At 59.0% G+C, this 23,830-nt stretch overlaps 1 protein-coding gene across 1 annotated transcript; it reads right to left on the bottom strand.

Moving 5' to 3' along the window:
- Window positions 1-1,541: 1,541 nt before the first annotated feature.
- Window positions 1,542-23,830, bottom strand: PRRX2 (paired related homeobox 2; the record flags this gene model as incomplete). The annotated part of the gene is made up of 4 exons (XM_084272606.1): window positions 1,542-1,677; window positions 2,243-2,421; window positions 2,596-2,780; window positions 23,587-23,830. The coding sequence occupies 4 exons, from the start codon at window positions 23,828-23,830 to the stop codon at window positions 1,542-1,544; spliced, it is 744 nt and encodes a 247-aa protein (XP_084128732.1).

Below are 23,830 nucleotides of genomic sequence, written 5' to 3'. Positions count from 1 at the left end.
AGCGGTGGGGACTTGGCTGGGCACCCCTGTAGCTGGGACTCTTCCAACCTTGGTGTTGCACACTGGAGGATGTTGATCTGGAGGAAACATGTTAGAGGTTGCTGTGTTCATCCTGGGATCTACCGCTGTGGGCCCTGGTGGGGCTGAGCCCTTCTAGGCAAGCAGGGTTGGTGCTGCCTCCATCCAGGCCACCCATCTGAGCTGGTGGTGTCCATGTGCTTGGCTAGTGGCTCTTCGCAGCCAGCGAGACAAGAGTGGTCTGGTCTCCAGAGGGCTTTGTCCTCAGGGTAAAACCTCCATCCCTCTGGCTTATCCCCCCTACCTCGTTGCTGCAGTGTGGGGAGGGGGCAGGGTACCTCCCTCTGCAGCTCAATCCCCCAGGCAAAGGACTGAGATGACGAAAGCCCCTGGGGCGAGGTTGCCCACCCTGTGTCCATCCCCCTGCACGTATCACCTTGCGAGCTCGTTAAGACTGCACGGTGGGGTGGGATGAGGAGGTGGGGGGTAGGGGGGGGGGAACCATTTCCTTTCTGCAAAACCAAGAAAGCCAACCCCCACGGAGTCGCCAGCCCCAGACCCCCGCGCACATCTGCGGAGCTGCCGCCGGGGAGGCTGTGCCTCCGGAAGGCGAAGCCTTGCTTTGCCGTTGGCACGGAGCGCTGGGAGCCGCCTACTCAGCTGAAACCCAACAGCTTTTTCCAATTTTCTCTTTCCCTGGGACGGTTCAATGACATGGGGCTCTGCAGAATCGCTTGGCAAGCCCACCGAGGCGGAGTAGTGGTGCCTGCTTGGAGCCTGGCGATGCTTTCCCCCCACCCCCACCCCCCAACCTCTCCCAGCTTGTGGGAGAGCTCACAGGCTCCCAGCGGGTCTAGTGAGATGCTCCAGCCTTCCTCACCCCTCTGGGAAGAGAGAAAACCTCATGTCGTGGATATAGGCAGCCCTTAAACACAGGCAGCGCGGTGTGGGGGGGCTGGCTGGGAACAGCCAGGGCAGGGGGCTGAGCTGATGGCTTCCCAAAGTCTCTCCCAAGCACTGGGAGATGCCCAATAGAGGCGAACGCGCGGGTCAGCTCCGGCACGGGCGGTTGAGCGCCGGTGGAAAGGGGGGCTTGTGATCCTCCCACCGCCACATGCTGTCCCTGCGGGAGGAGAAGACCCAATAACTCTTTGGCTCTCTGGGCAAGATACCCAAATTGGTCAAATCCAATAGTCCAAAATCCTCCCATGTTTGGAAGCAAATTCTTGTTCCCTTGGCAAGTCTGTTTGTCCTCGAAGAGCGCGTGGGGGGTATGTGTGTGTATATATAGCCTTTATTATAAGGGTGTGCGGAAAAGCAAGTTTCTAACCAAGTTTGCTCCATATGTGGCTATAATTATGTGCCACTTCGGCCTGGGACTGACTCTACCTTCAAAAGGGAAGAGGAGAAGGAGAGGTGCTGAGTCGTTGGGTTGAGCGGCGTGTGGGTTGGGGCGGGCGGCAGATTCGTCCTGGACCGGCACAGGAGCTCCATGCTGGACCCTGGGTGGGCTTTTGCCTTGGTCAGTTCACGGTTGGCACCTGGTTCTGATGGAGGCTGAACTCTTTGGCTTTGAGGCGCAGGCTGGCGATGCTGTTGGCCATGTTCACCCCTTGGGTGGGAGTCGCGGTCCCACTGGAGCTGTAGGAAGGCACAGTGCTGCAGGGAGGGAGCAGGGGAGGAATGAGGCATGGCCCACGGAGCAGTCCCTTTGCCCTGCACAGTCCTGCCAGCTTCCCAGGCCAGATTGGCCGGTCTCTCTTAGACGTGTCCCACAAGAGCAGTCAAGGCTTCAGCATTTTTATGTGGCTGGATGCATGTGGGAACCCCTCAAACTATGCACCAGGAGGCCCTGCCTTGAGCTTTTGGATGAGATGGCTGGACGTGAGAGCTGGGAACCAGAAGGGACCCATGCCACCTCCCGTGCCGAGATGTGGGAAGGGTCAGCACGAGGCCAAGCGAATCCCTTGCGAGGACCAGGGCCCCCGCTGCGGCTCCGAAACGCATGGAGGCAGGGAAGCCTGCTCAGCAGCAGGCAGGGGATGCTCAGATGGGGTTGAAACGGGTTCCCAAAGCCAAGCCAGATGAGCTCCTTTCGGCCCTGTAAAACTCCCCACGTCCTCAGCAGCGGCACAGAGCTGCGCTCCCGTGGCAGCGGGGTGGTCCCTAGGCAGCCTGTCCCACGGTCACCTCCTCCCCAGCTCCTCCAGTGCCTTGCACCTACCTGTACGGGGAGGTGCTGGTCCAGGAGAGATACTCTGGGGTCAGCGCGGTGGGCCGTGGTGCCATGGGCTGCTCAATGGCTGCTTCTTGGCTATAGGACTTGAGGAGCGACGCGGATCTGTTGGCGAGCATCGCCCTCTCATTGCGGCGGAATTTAGCCCTCCGGTTCTGAAACCAGACCTGGGTGGGGAGGGAAGGCAGTTAGAGGGGGGACCTGGTATGAGCAGGGATGTCCCAAGCCTCTGTCCTACTGATCTGAGTCACGTGCAGGATGAAACGAGAGGGGACAGTCCCTGCTCCTGCCTGGGATTGGGACAGAGGGGGTCGTTTTCTCCCACACAAACCTGTGCTCACCTGGACTCTTGCCTCGCTGAGGTTGACCCTTCTCGCCAGCTCCTCCCTCACAAAGGCGTCAGGGTAGTGTGTCCTCTCAAAGACCCTCTCCAGAGCCTGCAGCTGGCTGCTGTTGAAGGTGGTGCGGTTCCTCCTCTGCTTCTTCTTCCTCTTGGCCGCCCCACGGCTCGGGCTCAGGCTCTCACCTGTGGGGAAAGCACAGAAGAGCCCATGTAAAACCAGACCCATGTGAGACCCTACATGAGGACCTGGCTGGGCTTGAGCCCTCCTGGGGGTCTGTGCTGCTGTCCTCCCTGCAGGCACCTGGGACCACAGAGGGAGCAGCATCTGTGCCACTCGTGGTCTCTAGAGGAACCAAAACCGGTTTCAGGGCCCACTGGAGCTCAGGGTTAAACCCAACATTTGCAAAGACCTGGTGGCTAAAACCACCTGGACCTGAGTGCCATTCCCAGTGGATTTTGGGACAGCACTTGCCCCAAACTGCTGGGACTGCATCTCACAGCCCCCTCCCTGCCCGGCCATGGGGGCACATCCACAGGGTGCCTCAGGCTTGGCTCTTGTTGCCAACCTTTCACAGATGGAAATTCAGCACCAAAACATCTCTGAGATGTGGGTCTTGGGGTCCCATCTCCACCCCCTGAAAGCTCTGGCACATCCCCAGGGTGACACAGGGACCAGAGCCCAGCATCTGCTCCCCCAACCCTGGTCTTCAGAGCGAGGAACGAATGCTGCTGCCTCTCAGCCCCTCACACACTGTTTATTTCTGGCTCTGCTGGCTCATGGAAACATGAAGCTGAGGGTGTAGCTTGGTTTCTCAGTATTGATCTTGGGCTTTCAGCCAGGCTGAGATTAATCTCTTCTTTGTCACTAATATCATCAGGTTTAGGGGAGTTTATGAAGTCTTTTTTCCTAGATACACAGTCAGCTGCCTGCAAAGGCTCCATGGGGAACATTTCTCGCCGTCCTTCTTCCTCATGGAGGTACTGGTTAATTATTCTTTCTGTTAATAAAGCATCTGGATCCAATCTGTACCTACTGGTGGGAAAGTATTTGGGAATTATTTGAAATGTTAATAGTTTTATGACGTTCTGATTCATAGCAGGGGTATATTGGGGTTTTCTGCTCTGTATCACTGCAGAGGCTGTGATGGCAGGAGTTACAGCTCCCTGAGTATGCTCAAGAAAGAGAGACTTGCTAATAAGCTATCTTGGTACTTATTAAATAGGTACAGTGTTTCCAGGTGATACTTGAGCAAGTAACAAAATCTACTGGAAGGGATATTAATTCTCCTGCCCCAAAACACCACAAAGCTGTTCAACAGGAGGAAACTCCAAGATCTTAAAGGCCAGAAAAACCTTCTTGCACCTTAATTCTGACTAGTTCAAGCCATGAAAACTCCACTGAGTTCTTTGCCAAGTCCCTAAAGCCCCTTTGTGCCCAACTGTACTGCCCTTAAGGGCTGTGCCATCTTGAGATGGGCTGTGAGGACTGGAGGAACCCAAATATCTGCTAGGAGGTGGTCCCACACTCTTCCCAAAGCAGGGCCCAAACTTAGAGCTGCTACAGAGCTTCCTTGCATCCTTATCTGGAAACCATGCTGCTGGCTGATGCCACCAACAGCATCCTGGTGCCAAAGTCAAGCCATGCCAGGGGCTGTGGCAGAGGAGGAAGGGTTAAATTCATTTCCATTCCACTGGCCTCCTGGAAAGAGCCAGTAGCTCCTCTGGGGCTTTGCTGTAGCAAGGACCAGCTGCTGCTGACATTTCTCTTGGTGCTCTAGGTCTGTCTGCACCTTAGTTGACCATCCCTTGGGCTGGAAACAGCCCGTGCTCTTGCATTTGGGACATGGTTGGGTAAAGACTTGATGGCTGGTGCCATGCCTGAAATACCTGGGGCTTTGAGGTCCTTTCCTCAGCCAGGAAACCCCAGGCTGCCCTGTGCTGCCGTTCCTGTTTCAAGGCTCACAAATAAAATTCCCCAGATTCCCTCCAGCACTTGTTCCTGCAGCTTCAAATGTTCTGCCAGTCTCTGCTTTCCAGTTGCCCCTTTTAGTTAAACTCCTTTTTTGGTCCTGTTTTCCTTCAGCGAGCTAACGAGCCGCTGGATGAAAAGACATGAAGTCCAGCCACGGTTGTCCCTGAGTTTTCCAGGAGCCTGGGACCAACACAGGAACCATCAGGCTGGGAAGGAGCTGCAGGAGGTAACGGGGCAAGAGATGTTTCCTTGCAGGTTTATGGCCACCCCTTAGGACTTCTGGGGGAATCAGAAACTGGGGCTTGGTTCAAAAAAATGCCATCACCAAGGGTACCCACTCCCCACCCCCCCAGCCCCAAGCCCAGCAATGATTTCAGCAGAACCCTAGTAAAGCTATAAATAAAACTTATAAACCCCCTTTGGTTTTGTCCCCAGTATAAAACCTGGCTGTAGGACCTTTCCATAAGTGACGGGTTCCCTTACCTGCTCTAATTGGGCTGAGAGTGAGGAGGAGGAGGAAAGGTTTCTGAAGTTAACTCTCAAACCAGCTCTGTGGGCTTTGGCCCCATTTCTGGCTGCTTTTTGGTTTCCCCAAACCCACGGGGGCAAGAGCTCAATGGCTGGGGGAGCTGGGCAGTGTGTCTGGGTGCTGGTGGTCCCTGAATGGTTAGAGATCTGCATCCCCTGGACTGTGCCTGGGTTGGGGTGTTTTGTTCAGCTCCTACTCCTGGTTTTAATGGAGAGATTTTCTCCCCCATGGAGAAGCCCCAAAACCCATCTCCACACAGGAGCACCACAAAACCCCTTGGGATGCTCCAGGGAGCTACTCAGAGGATGCTGGTGGCCAAAACCCCTTCCACAGCTACTCATGCCTCCCCTAAACCACACTGCACCCTGGTTTAGCTCAGAACTCCCCAATCCCCATGGAAACTTTTCCTTTCCAGCTCAACTCTCCACTATGTTCATTTTGCCCCCTCACCCCCCATTTTCCACCCCAGCTCCACACTGCACAGAGGCAGCTCCACGCCCAGGCTGCCTGCCTGGGTCCTCTGCCCCGTTCAAGGATGAGCCTTGATAACAGAACATCTTTTCCCCATCAGCTCAGGCATCACAGGCTTGTGGGACCAGATAAATGCCCCCCTAATCGTTGGCGGCGTGTTTCTGACAGGTTTACAGCGTGCAAAGTCAGGTTGGATTGCTTCCTTCAGAGATGCTTTAATAACCCCAAATCAGCTTTCCAAACCAGAGTGCTCTGCAGCACTGGAGAAGGAATGGGGAAGGGGGGGGGGGTCCCTGAAGACACCCTGCCACCTCACTGCCACCCTTCTGTGGGAATCGGGTTTTCTCAGGCTCCTTAACACCTTTGGTGGGGGGATTGGAAACCGGTTCCCTGCCCCAGTTTATTCCAGGAATAAGGGTCTGGAATTGCACCGAGTTGAAAGCCGACTTGACACTGTGTGTTGCCCCACAGCAATGCCTGGAGGGGGCTACAGAGAAAGCTGAAGCCTTTGTCAGTTATGATCTGGGGGTTCGTTTGGGGCCTGGCTGGCAGCATTGGCTTGCTTGTCCAACCCGGAGGTCAGAGGGGACTCCTGAGCCCCCCCCCCAGCCCCCCTCACCTTTGGTGTATTTATCTTCCATCAATGACAATTTCCACTCAAGGAAAACAAAAATGCAGGGGGAGGGGGTAAACATCACTGAATGATGAAGGGTGCTTTGAGAGGGGGGAGACAGGGAGAGGGAGGCACAGGCCCTTCGTGCGGCACAGCGCAGGCCCGGTGTGCTCCCCAGCGCCAGCCTTGGATCGCCCCAGCGTAGGTGAGAAGGCCTGAGTCTTCTCACCCGCGATGGGGGTGAGGTTTGGGGTGCTGGGTGCAGCCAGGGAACCTTCCAGCCTCCTCCCTGCAATGCCTGACCTGGGGCGCTGCTGTCGGAGAGCTGGGGGCTCTCATTTCCGAAGGCGAGGGCCCCAGTGCCACACTGGTTCCGCTGGGCGCCCACCGAGCCCGGAGCTTTTCCTGCTCTTGCCTTTTCCCTCTCTGCTTCCATTCCTTCTCCCTAGGAAGGACCTGGAGGGTTTCAGCTGGGGTGCTGGGCTTGCCAAGGGGGTTCCCACAGTGGCGGGGCCCCCAACATCCACCCCACAGCAGCTGCCCAGTGCTGTGAAGGGGTAATTTTCACTGGATTTCCAGCCAGGCTTCAGCTCTGACTTACACCCTCTGTTAGGGAGCGATAAACAACGTACGTGCAGCTGTGATCCAGACCTGACCAGCATTTACAATCCTGACCACTCTCACATCTGAGCCCCGGGGACCGTGATGTCCCCAGGCAGGGATGCTCCAGGCAGGGCAGCTCATCCCTTGGGATGACTTTGGTGGTGGGTTACATTGCAGAATGTGCCCGGTCTGCTGCTGCAGGGCAGCTCCCCTCTGAGCACACAGTTTGGGGGAGTTCTTTCAAAAATGTTCATCCCAGAGCACACAACACCATCCCCACGAGCTGGGCTGGTCCCCTCATCCGAGTGCCAGCGTGTCTCTTCCCTCCAGTGATGCCACCAAGTCCCTGTGTGTTCCACCAAGTCTTAGGACGGGTTTTTCTGGCTCAAGCTTTGCCACTTGACTTTGGGCTGCAAATACCACCCCAACACCCTTTTTTAGAGGGGCCAAGAGGGAGTAAACTCAACCCCCTCCCACAATAAAAATACCAGGCTCCATCCTCTCAACGTATTTCATTTACCAGACCCCCCCAGCCCCCAGTTTTCTCCCATTCAATTATTTCACACATTCCATTTCTTTGCAAGCACTTTGCCAAAGACCTTTAAAACTTTAAATTCCACCCCCCCCTCCAGCCAAATGCTCACATCTACCCTACCATTTACTTCCTTTCTCTGCCTTGGAACAGCATTTTTCCCCCCTCCCATCCTTTTTTTTTTTTCACTCCTTGGGTATAATTTAAGGGTTGAAATAGCCTGGAGGGAATTAGCTGTAAATTCTTCCTAAGACAAATAAATTCAGCCCTCTGAGTTTCTACCCTTTTTTTTTTCCCCGAACTGTTGAGAGACGTTTTGGGTTTGTTTTACTTGAAATAATGATCATGGCATATCTGACCCTCAGGCTGCGGCCGGCTCTAACCAAATAAATAGCTTTTATTAATTAAGGTTTATCCTTAACAAATAAAAGCCCAATTTGATCTCGGGAAGGCTGAATTAGCAAAAATAAACAACGGGTTCTCCGGGCACTTGATGTGGATTTAACAAATTAACGCTGGGCCTTCATCAGGGAAGCCGCAGGGTGGTGGAGGCCTTTTACAGCCAAGAAATCCTTTGGAAAAACAATGTCTTTCGTTTCTCCCAGGGTCTCTCTCTCTCTCTCTCTCTCTCGGTAAACATGTGGACTCCCTTCATCCCTTGCTGTACTCGGGGGAAGCGGGGAGAGCTCTGGTGGTGACGTCCACCAAAGCTTCATGTGCAGTTGTTTAACTTGTTGCTCTAAATCATGCGGTGGGGAGGAAGCGTTTCCCTTCGCAGCGTGCCAGAGAGAAGCTCTCAGGTTTGGGAATTGCCCCTCTGTGGTGTCCCCCACCCAGCTCTGGCTCCTTGTTATACTATAAGCTCCAGCCCAGACAGCCAAACCCAAGGGTTGGGGGGGATTTGAGGGTGTGTGGGCAGCTGAGTGCAGCTGAGCCCCCTTTTCAGCAGCTGCTGTTAGGTCTGTTGTGTCTTGGGATGTGGCAGGGGCAGCCTGGGACCCCCCCAGGGTGGGGGTGTCACCTGCCCTCACTGAGGCTTTGCGGGCAGGAGGGATTCTCTGCGGGCCAAAAGGGAGCAGGGGGCTTCCTCTTGGACACAGTGTGTCCCTCTTTGTCACAGGAGGGATGCTGGGAGCTGCCTGCACTGCTACAGGTCTCTAATCCCCCACAACGGTCTGGGAAAGCCTGGGGGTGAGACTCAGCTGGGATGCTGCCCCCCCCCCCCCCCATGGGTGCTGGGTCACCCAACTGTGGTGCCTTTCCTGCACCCCCCAGTCAGCCCAGCCTGGGTGTACAGGACCAACATAGCAGCACAGGGCTAAATAACATTGTTGTAAAGTCATTTTCTGGGTGGTTTCACCCTCCCACCCAGGGCAGAAGCCCCTTGGGGCCACCAAACCCCTTCCCACATGGTGCTGGTCCTGGCTTTGCTCAGCATGATGCTGTGAGGTCCAAACCCATCCCAGGAACACCCCATGGGTGCAGGGGACTGAGCATCCCAGGGGAACGGGGACTGCTGGCTTCTCAGAGCAAGCTCTGACCCCCTCATCCAAACCCCTGCCCCCCCTCCAGCCCAGGTCCAGCCTTACAAACACCCCAGCAACACCAGAGGCTCCGTGAGCTGCGAGGAGGGGGGGTGGGGGGTGGAAATGAAGCTGGGGGGGTCCAAATGTGCTGAGTCCAAAGGAAAGTTTCTCAGCTCAAGTGGCATACATGAAAAATTTAAGAGAGGGGGCAAGTCTCAGCTACTGGAGAAACATTACAGCGAAATGTTTCCGAGGATGTTTCACCTCATTAATTGTGAAAAAACTGAAACGCTGACACGTTTTTACAGGCTGCCAGTTTTGCTGGGGGAAAAGTGTCTCTCTTAAAAAGGAGCAGCAAAAGCCTGGACCAAGAAAGAGGCCAAGGCTGTCCCGGGAGGGCCTTAGCCACGCTCACTGACAGGCAGCAGCAGACTGTTTTATGGTTATAGAGCTGCTGCTGCACCAGGCAGAAACCACCCAGCGCCGCTGCTCGCTGACCGTGGCTGTGTGGGCGCCCTGGTTTTTAGGAGGATCCTGCCCAGTGGTGCTGCTCCCACCCCAGGGATGCTCCATGCAGCCTGCACCCCCTGAGCCCAGGAAGCTTTTCCCCTTGCACCCCCAAGGGCAGCGATGCTGGGGATGGTGTGCTCTGTCCGAGCATCCACTGTGGTGTGTCCCACCAAAAGCCTGAGCAAGTTGGGAAGGTCCTGGAGAGCAGGAAGAGCCAGCAGCATGGCTGCATCCTGCTGGGATGCATCCAGCCTGTGCTTGCAACCTGACTGTGGGGCTGAAGCCTTCTTTCAGCTCATCCTCCTCTTTAGTGCAGCAAATGTGAGGTGGGAATGTGATACTTAGCTGGGTTTTGGGACCAGAGGAACCTGGAGGGGAGGAGCCCCGTGTTGTGGGATGCTGCCTCTCTTAGGGATGGTCCCAGCCCAGCAGCAGCCACCACATTCATTGGTGAGAGCTAGGAGCGGATTCAAAGCCGGCTCTCTGGCAAGGGCGGTGGTGATTCATCTGCTGCAAAGCCCGAGTGCATGAGAAGGACAAGATCTGGTGACAGAGAAGGAAGAGAGCATGAAAGAACAAGGGGATGAAGAGAGGGGGAAACAGATGCTGGAGAAAGTGGGCAAGGACCCAGCCAAGTCATTCGCTGTGATGCCCAGAGGATGCCCTGAAAGCTGGTGAAACCCACAGTTACCTGCAGCAGGTAAAGCCCAGGGGCTTTGACACGCTGAGCCCTCCCCAAACACTCCACAGCCCATCCCACCACGCTGGAGGCTCCTGCCCTGGCTGGAGGCTGTGGCACAGCCCAGCACGGTGCTTGCCCAGCTGGGGCCAGGCCCTGGGAATGGTGTTTTGGCGTGGCCAGCTCCTGCCTCAGTGGAGGTGTTTAAGGAATTAATCGCAGCCACATTCCCTGAAGGAGGAAGCAAGGTCGGTGGGATGCTGCCAAGGCTCAGGAAGGGGCTGGGGAGCACCTCTGGTCATGAAGCTCCAGCAGGAAAGGGCCGAGGAGTGTGAGAAGTTCTGCCCCTCTCCCTCTGGCTGGGGGAGATGCTGCCATCCCTGCCTTCTACCCGGGCTGGGAGCTGCCCATCTGCAGACAGACCTGTGGGGAAGGGGACACAGACAGTCCCCACTGCCAGGCTCATGGGGTCTGAGATGCACAGATCCAGGTCACTAGAGCCAGGCTCCACCAGCATCCCCTGAAGCAACTGCCCCAGAAACAGCCTTCGGAGCCGTGGCACAGCTCCGGTGCGCCGTGCCGGGCTCGGCAGAGCCTCTCGCTGCGCTTTCCCAGCCGCCTGGCTCCCGTGCGCCCCAGGAGCCTTTGTGCAGAGCTGCAGGGCGCAGACTGCCTGGCTGCGCCCAAGGACGGGTGGCACCGACCCAGGGCATCCAGCCCGGCACCCTGGGTGTGGAGCGCATCCCTTTAGGCTCAGTGATCTGCAGGCAAAAATATCCCCTGTGCCCGTGCAGCGGGTGAGCCCAGCCTGATGAAGGGTTTCAGGAGCTGCCAAGAGCATCCCGTGTGCTCAGAGGAGGCTGCGACCACAGCCCCACACAATGGGCTGTCCCGGCTCCAGCACCACCATCGCCTCCATTGTGTCAGGTCTCTGCAGGGTTGGAACCGCAGAGGAGCCGAGGGGGGGATGAGTTGGGGTGATGCTCCCTGCTAGGTACCCCAATTTTCCCCAAAAGCTTCCTGGGAAAGGTCTGACATCTGCCTGAGCTTGCTGGGGATGGTGGTCACTGCTGGGCATCACAGTTGGCTTTGAGTGGCCAGGGTCTGGCATCTGGCAGGGGAACATGCAGCTTGAGGGGGTTGTCTCCTCTCTGGGGTCCCCCCTTATTTACATGGGGACAGGCTCACCCCAAGCCTCTGAAAACTCCTCTGTGATGGTGCTGGTCTGGTGTGTCCCCTGCACATGCCCAAGAGGAAGAGGGGGACACAGGATATAGGAACGTGGTGCCTGCTGTGGTGTGACTCCCAGCTTTGCCCCAGGGATGCTCCAGGAGGCTGTGACCAACCAAAGGGTTCCTGGGGCAGATGCTGGTGGCTGCAGGGCCAGGGTGGTGGGAGCTGCCCGGTGACAGCACAGCCAAACACCTCAGGAAAAGGCGTTGTGGTGGGTTCAGAGGCCCGAGCTGGGCCAAGCACGGAGCAGCATCGGCTGATGGGGGATCAGGAATTTCAATTTTGTTCTCCTGTGAATCTGCCAGCCCCACGGCGGGGGCCTGGGGACCAACAAAAGCGCTGGCTCTCCCCCAGCTGCTGGCGGCTGGGAGCCTCCCCAGCGAGGAGGCATTCGCTGGGGGGGGGTTGCTTTCATCTCCTGGCCAGGAGACCTTCTTGTGATGGGACAAGACCAGTGCTGGGGCTGTCTGGTGCCTCCCACCCCGGGGGGACCCTGGGGAGACCCTGGGGATGAAGCACCTCGGGTAGCCACTCAGGATGCAGCCTTCCTGTGTTGCCAGCACTGGTTGTGCTGAGCATTAAACTAGCAGAGCACAGAGAGTGGCAGAGCTGGTGATGGTTAACAGATGTGTGAACGGGCTTCTGCAGCGCAGGGAAATGGCCAGCCCGGGTCCTGCTGCCAGTGCCAGGCTTCAGGTCAGCCTGGGCACTGCAGTGAGGGGCAGAGGGGACAGCCACAGAGGCTGCCCACAGCCACCAGCGAGGGGGATGCCGGGATGGGCGATGCTGGGATGGGTGATGCTGAGATGGGCGATGCCAGGATAGATGATGCTGGGACAGATGATGCTGGGACAGACAGACCCCACCATCCTGCACTGGGGCTGAGCATGGCAGATGCTGCTTCTCTCCCCATCCCACACATGTTTCAGGCACCGTTTGGCGCACCCATGATGCAGCCACAGAGGTGCCAACACCGCTCACACGCGACCGCCGGACATAACAGGTTACATGGTCTCCCAGCAGGGCATGGGGCATGTGTAATTAATTAACACTAATGAGACTTGCAGGAGTGCCAGCACCCGCCTGCACTTGCAAAGCTCCACTGAAATCCCAGCTCTATCTGTGAAGTGGTTGTCCCCAGGGGGCTGGGATGGGGACGGGCTGGCGGGTGCCTCAGCCCGTCACGGTGCCGAGAGCTCGCTGGGATTCTTGGGTGGTGTTTGGAAAATAGAAGCTAATCAACCAGGGCTGTGGAGCAGGAACACCGTGCAGAGGGCTGGCTCGCAGCCAGGGACCCCTGGCATGGGGATCCCAGCCTTCCTTTCCCCACCCCAGCCCAAAAAAATGAGTGGTCTCTTGAAATTTAATAAGCAAAAAGCCCGTAGCAAGGCAGCCTCCATGGCATCTGGCACTGAAACCCAACCCTGGGCTGCCAGGTTAAAGCACAGACCCTACAGCATCAGGAGCCTTGGCAAGACGGAGGGAAGAGGACGGGGGGGATATGGTGGGAGCCCCCATGGCATCCCTTCCTGCTGCCTCCTTCCACCGACCCAACTCCCCTCTCTTTTTCGGAGGCCAAATGGGTGTTTTTCACACCCAGGCCGAGATGCCACCAGACTCCCATTTTAGCAGCAACGCCAGCACCTGCTGAGAGCCCGTCCCACAACCCAGCATCCGTGTCTGGGGGACATTCAGAGTGTGGGATGGATGCAAACCCTCAGCCAGGACCCCATCCCACCACTCCAAGCAGGACCCTCGTGGGCTTGTACATGCACCAACGTCCCAGAACCCCTCCCCAGCAAGCAGCAGCGCTGTCCTCCGGTCTGCTTTTCATTTGAGGTCGGTGGCCTCTCGCCAAATTTATTGTAAAACATTCATTTTAATAAGTGGCTTGTAGCTTTTCTTCCCCCCCTTTCTTTTTCAAACCCAGCCCGGTTAACTGTTTCCAGGTTAAAGCAGAGCCAGGCGCAGGGATGGCGGGGGTGGCACTGATGGGGGCTGGGGGGGCAGGTGGCACTTGTGGGGACAACACCTTGAAGGTGCCAGGGTGGGAGCAGCAGCAGCAGGGGCTCACTTTTGCAAAGCCCAGTGGCATGGAGACCCTCACCTTCATCACCCCAAGCCTTCATCCCCTCTGGGTTCCCGGAGAGCCCAAGCATCGTTTCACTGTGCTGTGGATCCCAACGCCAGAACCAGACCAGCTGAAGCCCCAAAACCCCAAAACCCAGGCAGGAGTAAAGCAGGGGACACACTGGCAGCAGTGTTTGGGGTCCTGGGGTGGGGGTCAGGGACCTCTGGGCCCTCTCAGCTGCCAGGTAACCGGGTCACACTGAGCATATGAAGGGCTTTGTGGAGTGGACAGTGCCTGGTAATTAGGCTTCAGCATTTGTTTTAAGTTTTATAACCCCCTATTACTAATAGCAAATGCTTCAGTGTCTTTTAATTTAAATGAAAACAGTTATTTTTTTAATTTAAGAACTCCCCCGAGGTATTTACAACCCCCAAATTGCAGCCATGTGGCTGAGAAAGTGAAACCGGTGAGGAAGGAGCCTGCTGGTGGCTGCCCTGGCCCAAGCCGAGCCCAGCGTGGCCCTGAGCAGCACCGTGCTGGTGGCTGTCCCCGTGTCCCCCCCACAGCACCCCATGGATGCTTTGCACCTTTACTGGGAGGTTCACGGGGCAGCCAGCCCCCTCCACACACCTCCCCAGCTGCCAGCTGTGGCTGACCCCTTTGTGGCAGCATCCTCCTGTCTCTCCCGCCTTCCTTCAGCCTTTCTCCATCCTTCCCTCTCCCCCTCCTCCATCCCTCCTCAGCCATGCTGCTGGACCGGGCTCTCTGCTCCCCACCATGTCCCCACACGTTCCCTTGCAGCATCACTGCTACCCCTACCCCAACACCCCCACAGCAGTGTAACCCCCCTCCCCAGCCCCTGTGATGCCCTGCACGGCTCAGGGTGCGGGGTACCCCCCCCCCCCCAACCACACACACACACACAGAGTGCTCTGTGCAGCTCCCACCCCCAGCCCCATGCAGGCAGTGACACGAGTGACCTGGGGTGCAGTGCAGGGGTGCAGTGCAGCACTCCAGCCCCCCTGAAATGCCCTGCACAGTTTGGGGTGCAGCACAACACCCCCCCCCCCCAAACCAAGCAACGTGCTGGCTGAACAGGGGTACACCACAATCCCCCTGCACGACTTGGGGTGTGATGCTTACCCCTCACCCAGCCACACAGCAGCACCCTGGATGTAACACCCCCCTCACCGAAGCCCCGCACGATGCGGGGTGCGTCCCACAGCGTTGGGAGACACGACCCGCTGCACCAGCACCTCTGCTCCACCCCCATGCCCAGGCTGCTCCCACACAGCATCCCCCCTCCACACCAACATCCCACTCAGCCTGCAGCTCTGCCCTCTCCCCAGGGCCCCCCTCCCAGCGCTGCCATGAGCTCCCCTCTCCCCAAAGCCCCACTCCTAGCACTGCCATGAGCTCCCCTCTCCCTAAGACCAAGTTCCCCTCTCCCCAAGGCCCCACTCCTAGTGCTGCCATGAGCTCCCCTCTCCCTCAAGGTCCTGCTCCCAGTGCTGCAATGAGCTCCCCTTTCCCAAAGACCAAGTTCCCCTCTCCCCAAGGCCCCACTCCCAGCACTGCCATGAGCTCCCCTCTCCCCAAAGCCCCACTCCCAGCGCTGCCATGAGCTCCCCTCTCCCCAAGACCAAGTTCCCCTCTCCCCAAGGCCCCACTCCCAGTGCTTCCATGAGCTCCCCTCTCCCCAAGGCCCTGCTCCCAGTGCTGCCATGAGCTCCCCTCTCCCCAAGACCAAGTTCCCCTCTCCCCAAAGCCCCACTCCCAGCGCTATCATGAGCTCCCCTCTCCCCAAAGCCCTGCTCCCAGCGCTGCCATGAGCTCCCCTCTCCCCAAAGCCCCTCTCCCAGCGCTGCCATGAGCTCCCCTCTCCCCAAGGCCCCGCTCCCAGCCCTCCCAGCCCTCCCAGCCCATGTGCTCCCCCGGCTCCCCTGCCATGTGCAGTGCAGTTTGGTTGCGTGTGAAGGCCGCCGGCTCTCAGATTCAGTGGCTGGAAAGGATGGCGCCTCTCCACATCTGGTTCGGAGCGCGAGGCTGGCGCCTGGCTTAGCCGCAGTCTCCATGCAGAGACACACAGACTTTAATAGACTCATACAATTCTTCCTGATCTATCACTGCAGCCGCAGCTGAAAAGCTGCTTTATTATATGCGCTCCGAAGGGGGATGAGGAGGGGAGAGGAGGGGAGGGGAGAGGAGGGGAGGGGAGGGGAGAGGAGGGGGCCGGCGGCTGGCGCGGACGCTCTCTGAAGGCTCCCAGCCTGACCGGCGTCCCCCCAGGACCTGAGCTGCATCCCACACCCCCCCTCCCCTTTTCCCAACATCCCAGCCCTGCTGTGGCTCCCCAGGAGTGTTTGGCCACCCCCAGCCCCAGGGTGAAGGAGCAGCGCTGCAGCCTCGTTAAGGCTCCTGCTCAATTAACGCCTGAGCGTCCCCCATCCCCACCCTGAGCTGCTGTTCGCACCCTGGCAGTGTGCATGGACGGGGCAGAGCTGCAAAGAGGACTCCCTCTGCCCCCCCCTAACATCCCTGGGGGAGACAGGGATGTCCCCTGAGCTGGGACACATTCCCCCAACCCCTCCAACATCAGTGTCCCCATTCAGCCCCCAACCCCTTGCCAGGGGATCCACAACCAGAGCCGCTGGCACAGGCTGCCAATGGGCAAGGGGCTGCCCCACAGACGGGTGCTAGACACCCCCCACTCCACCTCAGTGATGCCCCCAGCAGGTCCCAGTGCTGGGACTGGTTTTCTCAGGGGAAGAACAGGGTAAGGAAGTGTCCAGCCAAGGATGCTGAGCAGGAACAGGGTGTTTCATTACGCCGTGGGAAGGCTGGAAAACATCACCCAGAGCCACACATCCCCTGGGCAAACACAGGGGTTGGGAATGCCCCAAGGGGGAGGGTGGGATTTAGGGTCTATTTTTGGGAGCTTTTTGGTTTTAATTCTTGGAAATTTGGCAGCACCCAGTGAAAAACAACCCGGTTCCACAGTGCCAGCAAACAGGCAGCAGAAAACCACCTGGAAGCCCCACATCAGCCCTTCCTCACCAGGAGGGTTGGTTTCCCCATCCTCACCATCCCGGCTGGGCATCCCTGTTCCCAGGCAGGGAACAGCTGCCTCTGCCCACCACACTGTCACCCTCTTCCCAGTTGTTTATTCCTGCCAGGAAAAATAACCCCTAATTTGCATTAACCCTGGGCTAAACCCTCACCTGGTCTCAGCTAAACCCAGCTACAACCCGCTGCCCCTGGATTTTAAAGGATGCTCTGAGCTTGCCCTATGGCTCAGAGATCCCAGCCTGGGAGGGAAACCCCTTCCAGCTGCCTCTTGCACCCAAGGGAGGGGTGAGGATGCCCAGCCTGGGGACCCCAAACCTCTGCCAGCCCCAAAGCACCCAGACCCATCCTGCTTCAAACCCCATCCCTTCAGCCCCGGGGAGTGGGGGGGTGTGTGTGGGATAATTCCTGGTGGCCAGAGGAAATCAGCCCAGCTCCCTGGGAGAGAGGAGGGTTTCTAATGAGGCAGCCTCAAAGCCCCAAATCATTTCATCAGCCTCCCAGCTACAGACACACGCCCAGGCTCTCTTAAAATGCTGATTCGTTGAAATTCGCCCATCTTGGCTGCACAAAGTCGAAATTTCATATTTTTCCTGTGAATCAGCCCCATTCCCTGAAATAACAGCCCAAAAGGAGAGGGGAAATAGTCTTGCACTGAGCTGTTCCTGGTCGAGCTAGACATAACAGCCTGGGGGGGTGGGTGTTGTGTGGGGGGTGACAGGCAAGGTGTCACCCTCACCCTGGCACCCTCCTGGGCTGGGCATGACCGTGCCATGGGGCAGCTGAGCTGCTGGTGGGGCTCAAAGCACATCAGTGGGTGCTGCTCCTGAGGGAGTGGGGTAAAGCCCACTCTCTGTGTGTGTGTGTCATCATCCCCCCCTCCCCTGCTGTCCCCTCTGGACCCTGTTTGTGGGGGTGGCTTTTGCAGCTCTGCCCCACACTCCTGCAGCCTTTCCCTGCTCTGGGAATGAGCATCTCCCTTGGGTGCCAAGGGGAGAAAAACCCCAGCACTGAGATGGGGGGTGCAGAGAATTGATTTCCCTCCCCCTGCCAAGGCTACTCCAGCCCTTGGGGTCCCCAGTGGAGAGGGGACCCATCTCCCCACACCCAGGGTTTGTTTCTTTTTCCTCTCTCCACTCTGGCAGCTGCTTCCCCAGCACAGATGCGAGTGTGTACTGGGACCCAGCTGAGCCTGTGGAAAACGTGCTGGTATTTCTTTTCCTGCATCCCTGGGGAGGGTTAGAAGCAATCAGGGCTGATTCCTGGGGCTGCAGAAGCCCCCACCTGAACCCAGAGCCCGCCCTGATCTGGGGAGGAGGATGCCCTGGAGCCCAGGTGTGGGGTATTCAGCCCATTTTGGGGGCAAAGTTTCAAATTGGAGCCCAGGTGCTGCCAGTGGAGAAGAGCCTGACTGCAGAGCATCCTCTCAGAGCACGGGGAGGAGCAGGGTGGTGAGTAGGCATCGCTCTGGGGAGCAGGGGATGGTGCATGGGTGTCACCCTTCAGGGCAGGAGGTGACAGGGGGGCACAGAGCAGTGGTACCATTAGACCTGGGGTCTCCCAGGGGTGACCCCCCCCCTGCTTCAGGGTCCCTCCCTGCCCACACCTGGCAGTGGTTTGTGCTGCTCTGGCTGTTTTTGGCAGTGCTGTGACTTCACTCAGCCTCTCAACCTGCCCATGCCACAGGAGAAGCATTACTCCCACCCACCCCATGGTTTGTGGAGGGACAAGACTCAGGGACCAGTTTCCCCCCATCTGTGGGGTAGGGGACCCCAGGCAGCCCACGTGTAGGACAGTGGGACTCACAGCAGTGACACAAGGTGTCAGGGAGATCCCCAATTAGGGAGGGGGAAGCCAGGCTGGAGGGTTCATGCCACAGCTTGGAGCCACCCCTGGTCCTGTGCAGCAGCCTGGGAAGGTGCAGGATGGGTCCCTCCCTGTAGCTCTTTGTTTTTTCCTGACTGGGATATCCTGGGCTCCCTGCACGTGGCTGGGTGAGCTGGGACACGTCAGGGCCCCATCCATCCGTCTGTCTGTCCGTCCCTTGCCTGTCTGCAGTCTCACACTAAGTGCAAACAAATGTGGAGGGCTGGGGGTTGGGCAGGGGCAGGGAGCTCCCACCCAGCTTAATTGGTGCTTGCTCAATACACGCTGATGGATGCTGCACCAGGGACCTGCCAGCATCAAGTGCTGGGCTTGGGCACAAACCCTGCTGTGCTGTCCCCAGCCTGGGGACAGTCCTGCTCCAGCAGCCCATGGGCACCACCCCTGCATGGAGACAGACCCCTTGTCCTGGGGTCTCCAAGCCCCCCAGGAAAGGAGGTGGCCCCAGCTTGGGGGAGGTGGGGTTTTGTCACTAAAAGTCATGGCTGTGCAAGGGTGGCTCCTGTCCCAGTGCCACCCAGCCTGGCTGCACGGGCCTTGCAGAGGCTGAGACTCCTCCTTTGGATGCCACTGTCCCTGGCTCTGGCACACAGGGACCGTACCTGCCAGGGGAGGATGCCACAGAAAGGGGCTCCTCTGCCAAGGGACCCTCAGCTGCTGGTTTAGGGAGCAGCGAGGGACCATGGGCACTGCATCCCAATCTCAGCCCCAGGCTGGGGTGGGCAGGTCCTGGTGCCACCCTGAGCCCCTGGGACCCTTGCTGTTCTCTTCAGAGAACAAAAGCCCGAGAGCCCCTCCTCAGGGAGCTGCAGCCATGTCCATCAGACACTTCCCAAAGCCTCCTTCCCCCAGCAGGGGCTGAGCCGGGGTCCCGACACCCCCATCCCTCTGTAAGGGGTCACCCAGAAACCACAGAAAACCTCCTGGGCAGAGGAGCTCAGAGGATTTCCAGCACTTTGGGGGCTGTGGAAAGTAGATGGGTGCTGGGGGGAGGTTTGATGGGTCTGGGGTTACCAGGGCAGGGGGACCTCATCTGGCTCCCCACAGCCCAACACCCCCAGACCCAGGGGTCTGTGTCGCCCTGAGCCAGGCACAGGGGGTCAGCCATGAGTTAATGATACTGGTTTTAATTGCAGGTGAGCCAGGTCTGTGCATGGATGCCCCAAGGAAGCCAATCCCCACGGGCACATCCTGCCCTTCTTCAGCAGCATTGTGTTACAGGGCTGCCTCCTGCCCCTGCAGCCAGAGGGACAGAGGTGTCCCCAAGCTGTGCCTCATGTCTCGTGGGGATGAGCAGCTTTTGGGGAGGCAAAAAAGCACAGCTGAAACATGTGCTGGGAGCCAGGACCAGCACAGCCCCTGGGCTGGGCCACCATGGGGACACTGGCTGGGATGGTTTTGCCTGGGGGAAGATACCCAAGCCCTGGGAGACAAAATCAGCCACAGCTTGCCCACAGAAGCTGTCCCTTCCACTGTTACCAGGCTCCTGCCCCTCCCTGTCTCACTTATCCCTTTCCAGCTACTCCCCTTTACATAATTAAAACCAATTTTCTGTAACATCATCCTAATCCCCTCTGCCCCCCCTGGGTGCAGCCTCTCCTTGTCGCTTCATCACCGCTCAGCATCTGCACAGCCCCAGGGTGGGATGCAGGGGCCGGGATGCCCCCGGACCCGCTCTGCCAACGGGATGCCCAGGGACCACCACATCTCTCCCCATTCCACAGCCCAGTCCCACCAGCTGCAGCTGAATGAGCAATGGGTGCCTGCCCCATGCCAGAGGATCCCCTCGAAGGGGCCACAGCTCCTCCTCCAAGCCTGGCTGTGACAAAAATGGCTCTTTCTGAGTTTTCAGCCCCGAAGCGGCCGCCAGCGCCCGGCTCCCTCTCCCATCCCTTACCAAAAGTAAGTTCATTGTTTGAAAAGCCATCAGTCAAGGCCTGCTGGCTGAAATTACCCTCCTGCTTTATCATCTTGAGAACATTAAGGGCTGTTGTTAACAGATGTTTCGCGTTACACATTATTTGTTAGTCTAATGAAAGGAGGTGAACAAGCTTTCAAGACCTCAGAAGTTCTGTGGAAGGTTTTTGCCATGGGAGGCTGCTGAGCTGCTCCAGGGGAGGATGAGGATGGGGATGACCCCTTGTCCCCTTGTCCCCTTGCTGGCATCACCTCGCTCTCACCTGGCTTGTGGGATTTCTGCCTCTGGGTTTTTGGGTGCTGGGAGAGCAACGTGTTGGGCAGCTGATATTTGATGCTCTGGGTGCCCTCGGTGCCAGTTTGGGTCTGGGGTCAAGGTGGGGACTGAGCAGCCCCCGTGGATGGAAAAGGAGGTGGGGACTGAGCAGCCCCCATGGATGGAAAAGGAGGTGGGGACAGCTCTGGTCCTTGGTGCTGGTGGGAAGGGATGTACCAGCCCTGCAAGGGATGCAGGCGGTGGCTGCAGAGAGGATGCTCCTGGAGCAGAGATGTGCCCAGGGCCCTGGATGTCTGGCTCTCCCCAGGGTGTAGGATAGGAGTGATGGGTGAGGGCAGGAAGGAATTGAATCCCCCTCTGCAAAGAACCTAACCCTGCCCCGAGCTTCTCTGGCTCTGCCAGTCTAGGGAAAAGAAGCCTCCTCCTGCTGCAACCACCTGGGGAAGGGGAGAGGTTTCCATGGAGGTCACAGTCCTCTGAGCACAGCCTGGGGCTGCCTAAAGCATCCCAGCATCAGCTCTGCACAGCCCCCTGGACCAGCGTGAGCCCTGCCCGTCGGAGGGGCTGCCAGCAGCTTTGCTGCAGGCTCCAGGCTGCTCCTCCTCCACCCCACCAGCACAAGGACCCTGATAACAGCTTCCCAGCCAGAGCTCATCCCACAGAGAGACACTTAGGAGCTGTGGTCCATTTGCATTGATAATAAACCCACTGCCACCAACCTGAGGGGCTCCAAACCTGCATCTGGCAGGAAAAAACAAACCCCACCCCACGATGGTGAAGAGAGAGATGAGAGAAAATGCTGAGAGGCTGTTTTACTTTAGGATGCCAATAAAAAGATAACGTTACCAGTAAAAGTTCCTCTGCTGTCATCACGCCGATGCCAAAAGCATCGCAGATGTGTAGCAAAAGGCTGATGCTCACAAAGGCAGGGCTTTCCCCTGCTATTTAGTGTCTCCCCATCTCCATTTAGGACACTGCATCCCAGTTTAGGCAGTGGGTAATGGCTCTCATGGGTCGATGTTGGCATGCACATAGGTTTTCTTCTCTGTTTCCTTGTTCTCTTCTCACTTGCTGCTCTCAGTCTCCATCGCTCAGGTGTTTCTCTCTCCAGGTGGGATCAGAGGGGGAGAAATGCTTCCACTCTGGATGCGTGGTTGGAGCATCCCAGATGCTGACAGTGCCTTCGTCCCTGCAACCTCCCCAAAACAGGTCCTAATGGGAAATACCCTTCATCGTCCAGCGGTGCTGGGACCTGCAGGCCAAACCCCAAAGGACCTCTGCCCCAAGAGAAATGAGCTTTTAAGGTAAAAAAACTGGGCTTGTGGGGACCACCCAGTCCCCTTGCCTCTCTCCCTGGTGTTTGCATCACCCCTGGTCCTCACTGAGCTGCTCTGAGGTGCATTAGGAGCTCGGCAGGGTGGGAGTTTCTCTGCTGTTTTGCAAACAGCCCTGTGAGACCAGCTGGCTGCTGCAGGCTGGGCCAGGTTTCTGGAAGCTGTGCTGATCCCAGGCGGCACACTGTCCCCTTGTATGGTGCCATCAGCGGGCAAGAGCCTCCCCGCAGTCCCAAAGGCAATGTGAGAAGTACAAACAAAACCCAAGGGAAGGGGAGGGAGGATGGAAAATCACGCCGAAAATACCAGATACCGTCCCAGAAAGCAGCGCCCAGCCTCACCCAGCCCTCAGCATCCCGAGCAGAGGAAGGATGGGGGGCTCAGGAGGGGGTTCTCTGCAGGGGAAGGAGGGTGTGCAGGGAGTGAGGTGTGGGTGGGAGAAGGATGCTTCCGAGCCGCGGGCGATGCGGGAGATGTGGGAGGGGACAGAGAGAGCACCCTTGGGGAGGGGGGTCCCACTGGGAGCCCCTCACCGCAGGTCTGGGCAGCTTGCAGGGAGGGGTGAGCCCCCTTCACCGGCATGGCTTCCCAGGTGGGCTGTGCACCCCTGGCCAGGCGTGGGTCAGGCCCACGGAGGGTCTGTCAGCACCCAAGGGATGCGATCTGGAGGCCGCAGAACACAAGCCTGAGGTACCAACGCCCAGCCGGGGGGCAGGTTTGGGGGATGCCGCCCCCAGGGTCCCCTCAGGGTGGGCACCACAGGAGGCCGTAGGGGGTGGCGGGGCCGCACGCCCACCCCACACTCTGCATCCCCCCCTCTGCCAGTCCATCCCTGCCTGCCCTCCGCTCCCACTGCGCCCCGAGGGGACACCCGGCTCCTGGCTGTCCCCGGGCCGGGGTTTTGCCGCAGGGACCGGGCGAATCCTCCCCGCCCCGGGCACCGAAGCCGGGATGCGCCGGGGCGGGCGGAGCGGCGCGGAAGGATGCGCGCTGCCCGGCGCAAGCCACAGCCGCGGAGCCCCCGGGCCGGCGGGGTTGTCCCGTTAGAAACGCGGCCCCAGAGCCACGAAAACCGCGTCCCGGGACGATCCCCGTCCCCAGTCCCAGCTCTATCCCCGCCGGTCCTTTGCTGCCGGTGTTACGGGCCCGGAGATGCTCTGCGGTGGGCTCCGGGAGAGGAGCCGCTGCGTCGCGGTGCCCCCGGCCCCACCGGGCCGCCTCCGCTCCCCGGGCCCGGAAGCCGAGGCGGGGAGCCCCGGGGGAAGGGCCGCGCAGCCCCGGGACGCACCGGTTGCCCGGGACCGTCCGGTACCCGGCACCTCCGGCGGCAGCGGGCAGCCAGCCGGTGCGGGGTGTCCCCGCACCTCGGTGCGGGGTCCCCGAGCCGCCTGTCCCCGGTGCGGGGTCCCCGAGCCGCCTGTCCCCGGTGCGCTGTCGCCGTCCACCGGTGCGACGTCCCTGTCCCCCGGTGCCGGGTCCCTCTGTCCCAGCCGTCGGGGTGTCGGCACCCCCGCCACCCTCCCCGACGGGGGGGTCACCCCGCGCCTCCACCCGCTCCCCCAAACCCCTCCGCGGGGGGACACGGACCCGCTTTGTGCTGGGCGCTGCGCACGGGTCTCCCGCTCCGCAGCCCGGCACAGGGCGAAGGGCGGGGGAGGAAGAAGAAGAAGAAGAAGACACACGACAGCGGGGACACCCCATCCCACGGCTGCCCCAAACCGGGGGGAAGGGGGATACGGGGGGGTGTCCCATCCCGGGGCGGGGGGACTCACCGTCCTGGGGCGCTGCTTCGCTGCCGCTGCTGCCTCCCGACGGCTCCGGCATGGCCTTGCCGCCACCGGCGGGTGGGGGGCCGGCTGGGGGGGTCCCGTTCATACCGGCCGCTACCTCCTCCAGGTCGAGGAGGTGGCTCACGCTGAAGTTTTTCCGGCTTTGGGGGTTTTCGGGTGGCTCCGGGCCGCGCACGGCGCTGGGGGCGAACGGTTTGTCCATGGCGAAGGCTGGCGCTGAGTCCAT

The sequence above is a fragment of the Gallinula chloropus genome, assembly GCF_964237585.1.
Source record: "Gallinula chloropus genome assembly, chromosome: 18".
Taxonomy (NCBI): Eukaryota; Metazoa; Chordata; class Aves; order Gruiformes; family Rallidae; genus Gallinula; species Gallinula chloropus.
The sequence above is the reverse complement of the archived record's forward strand: the minus strand, read 5'-3'. Positions and strand labels throughout refer to the sequence as shown.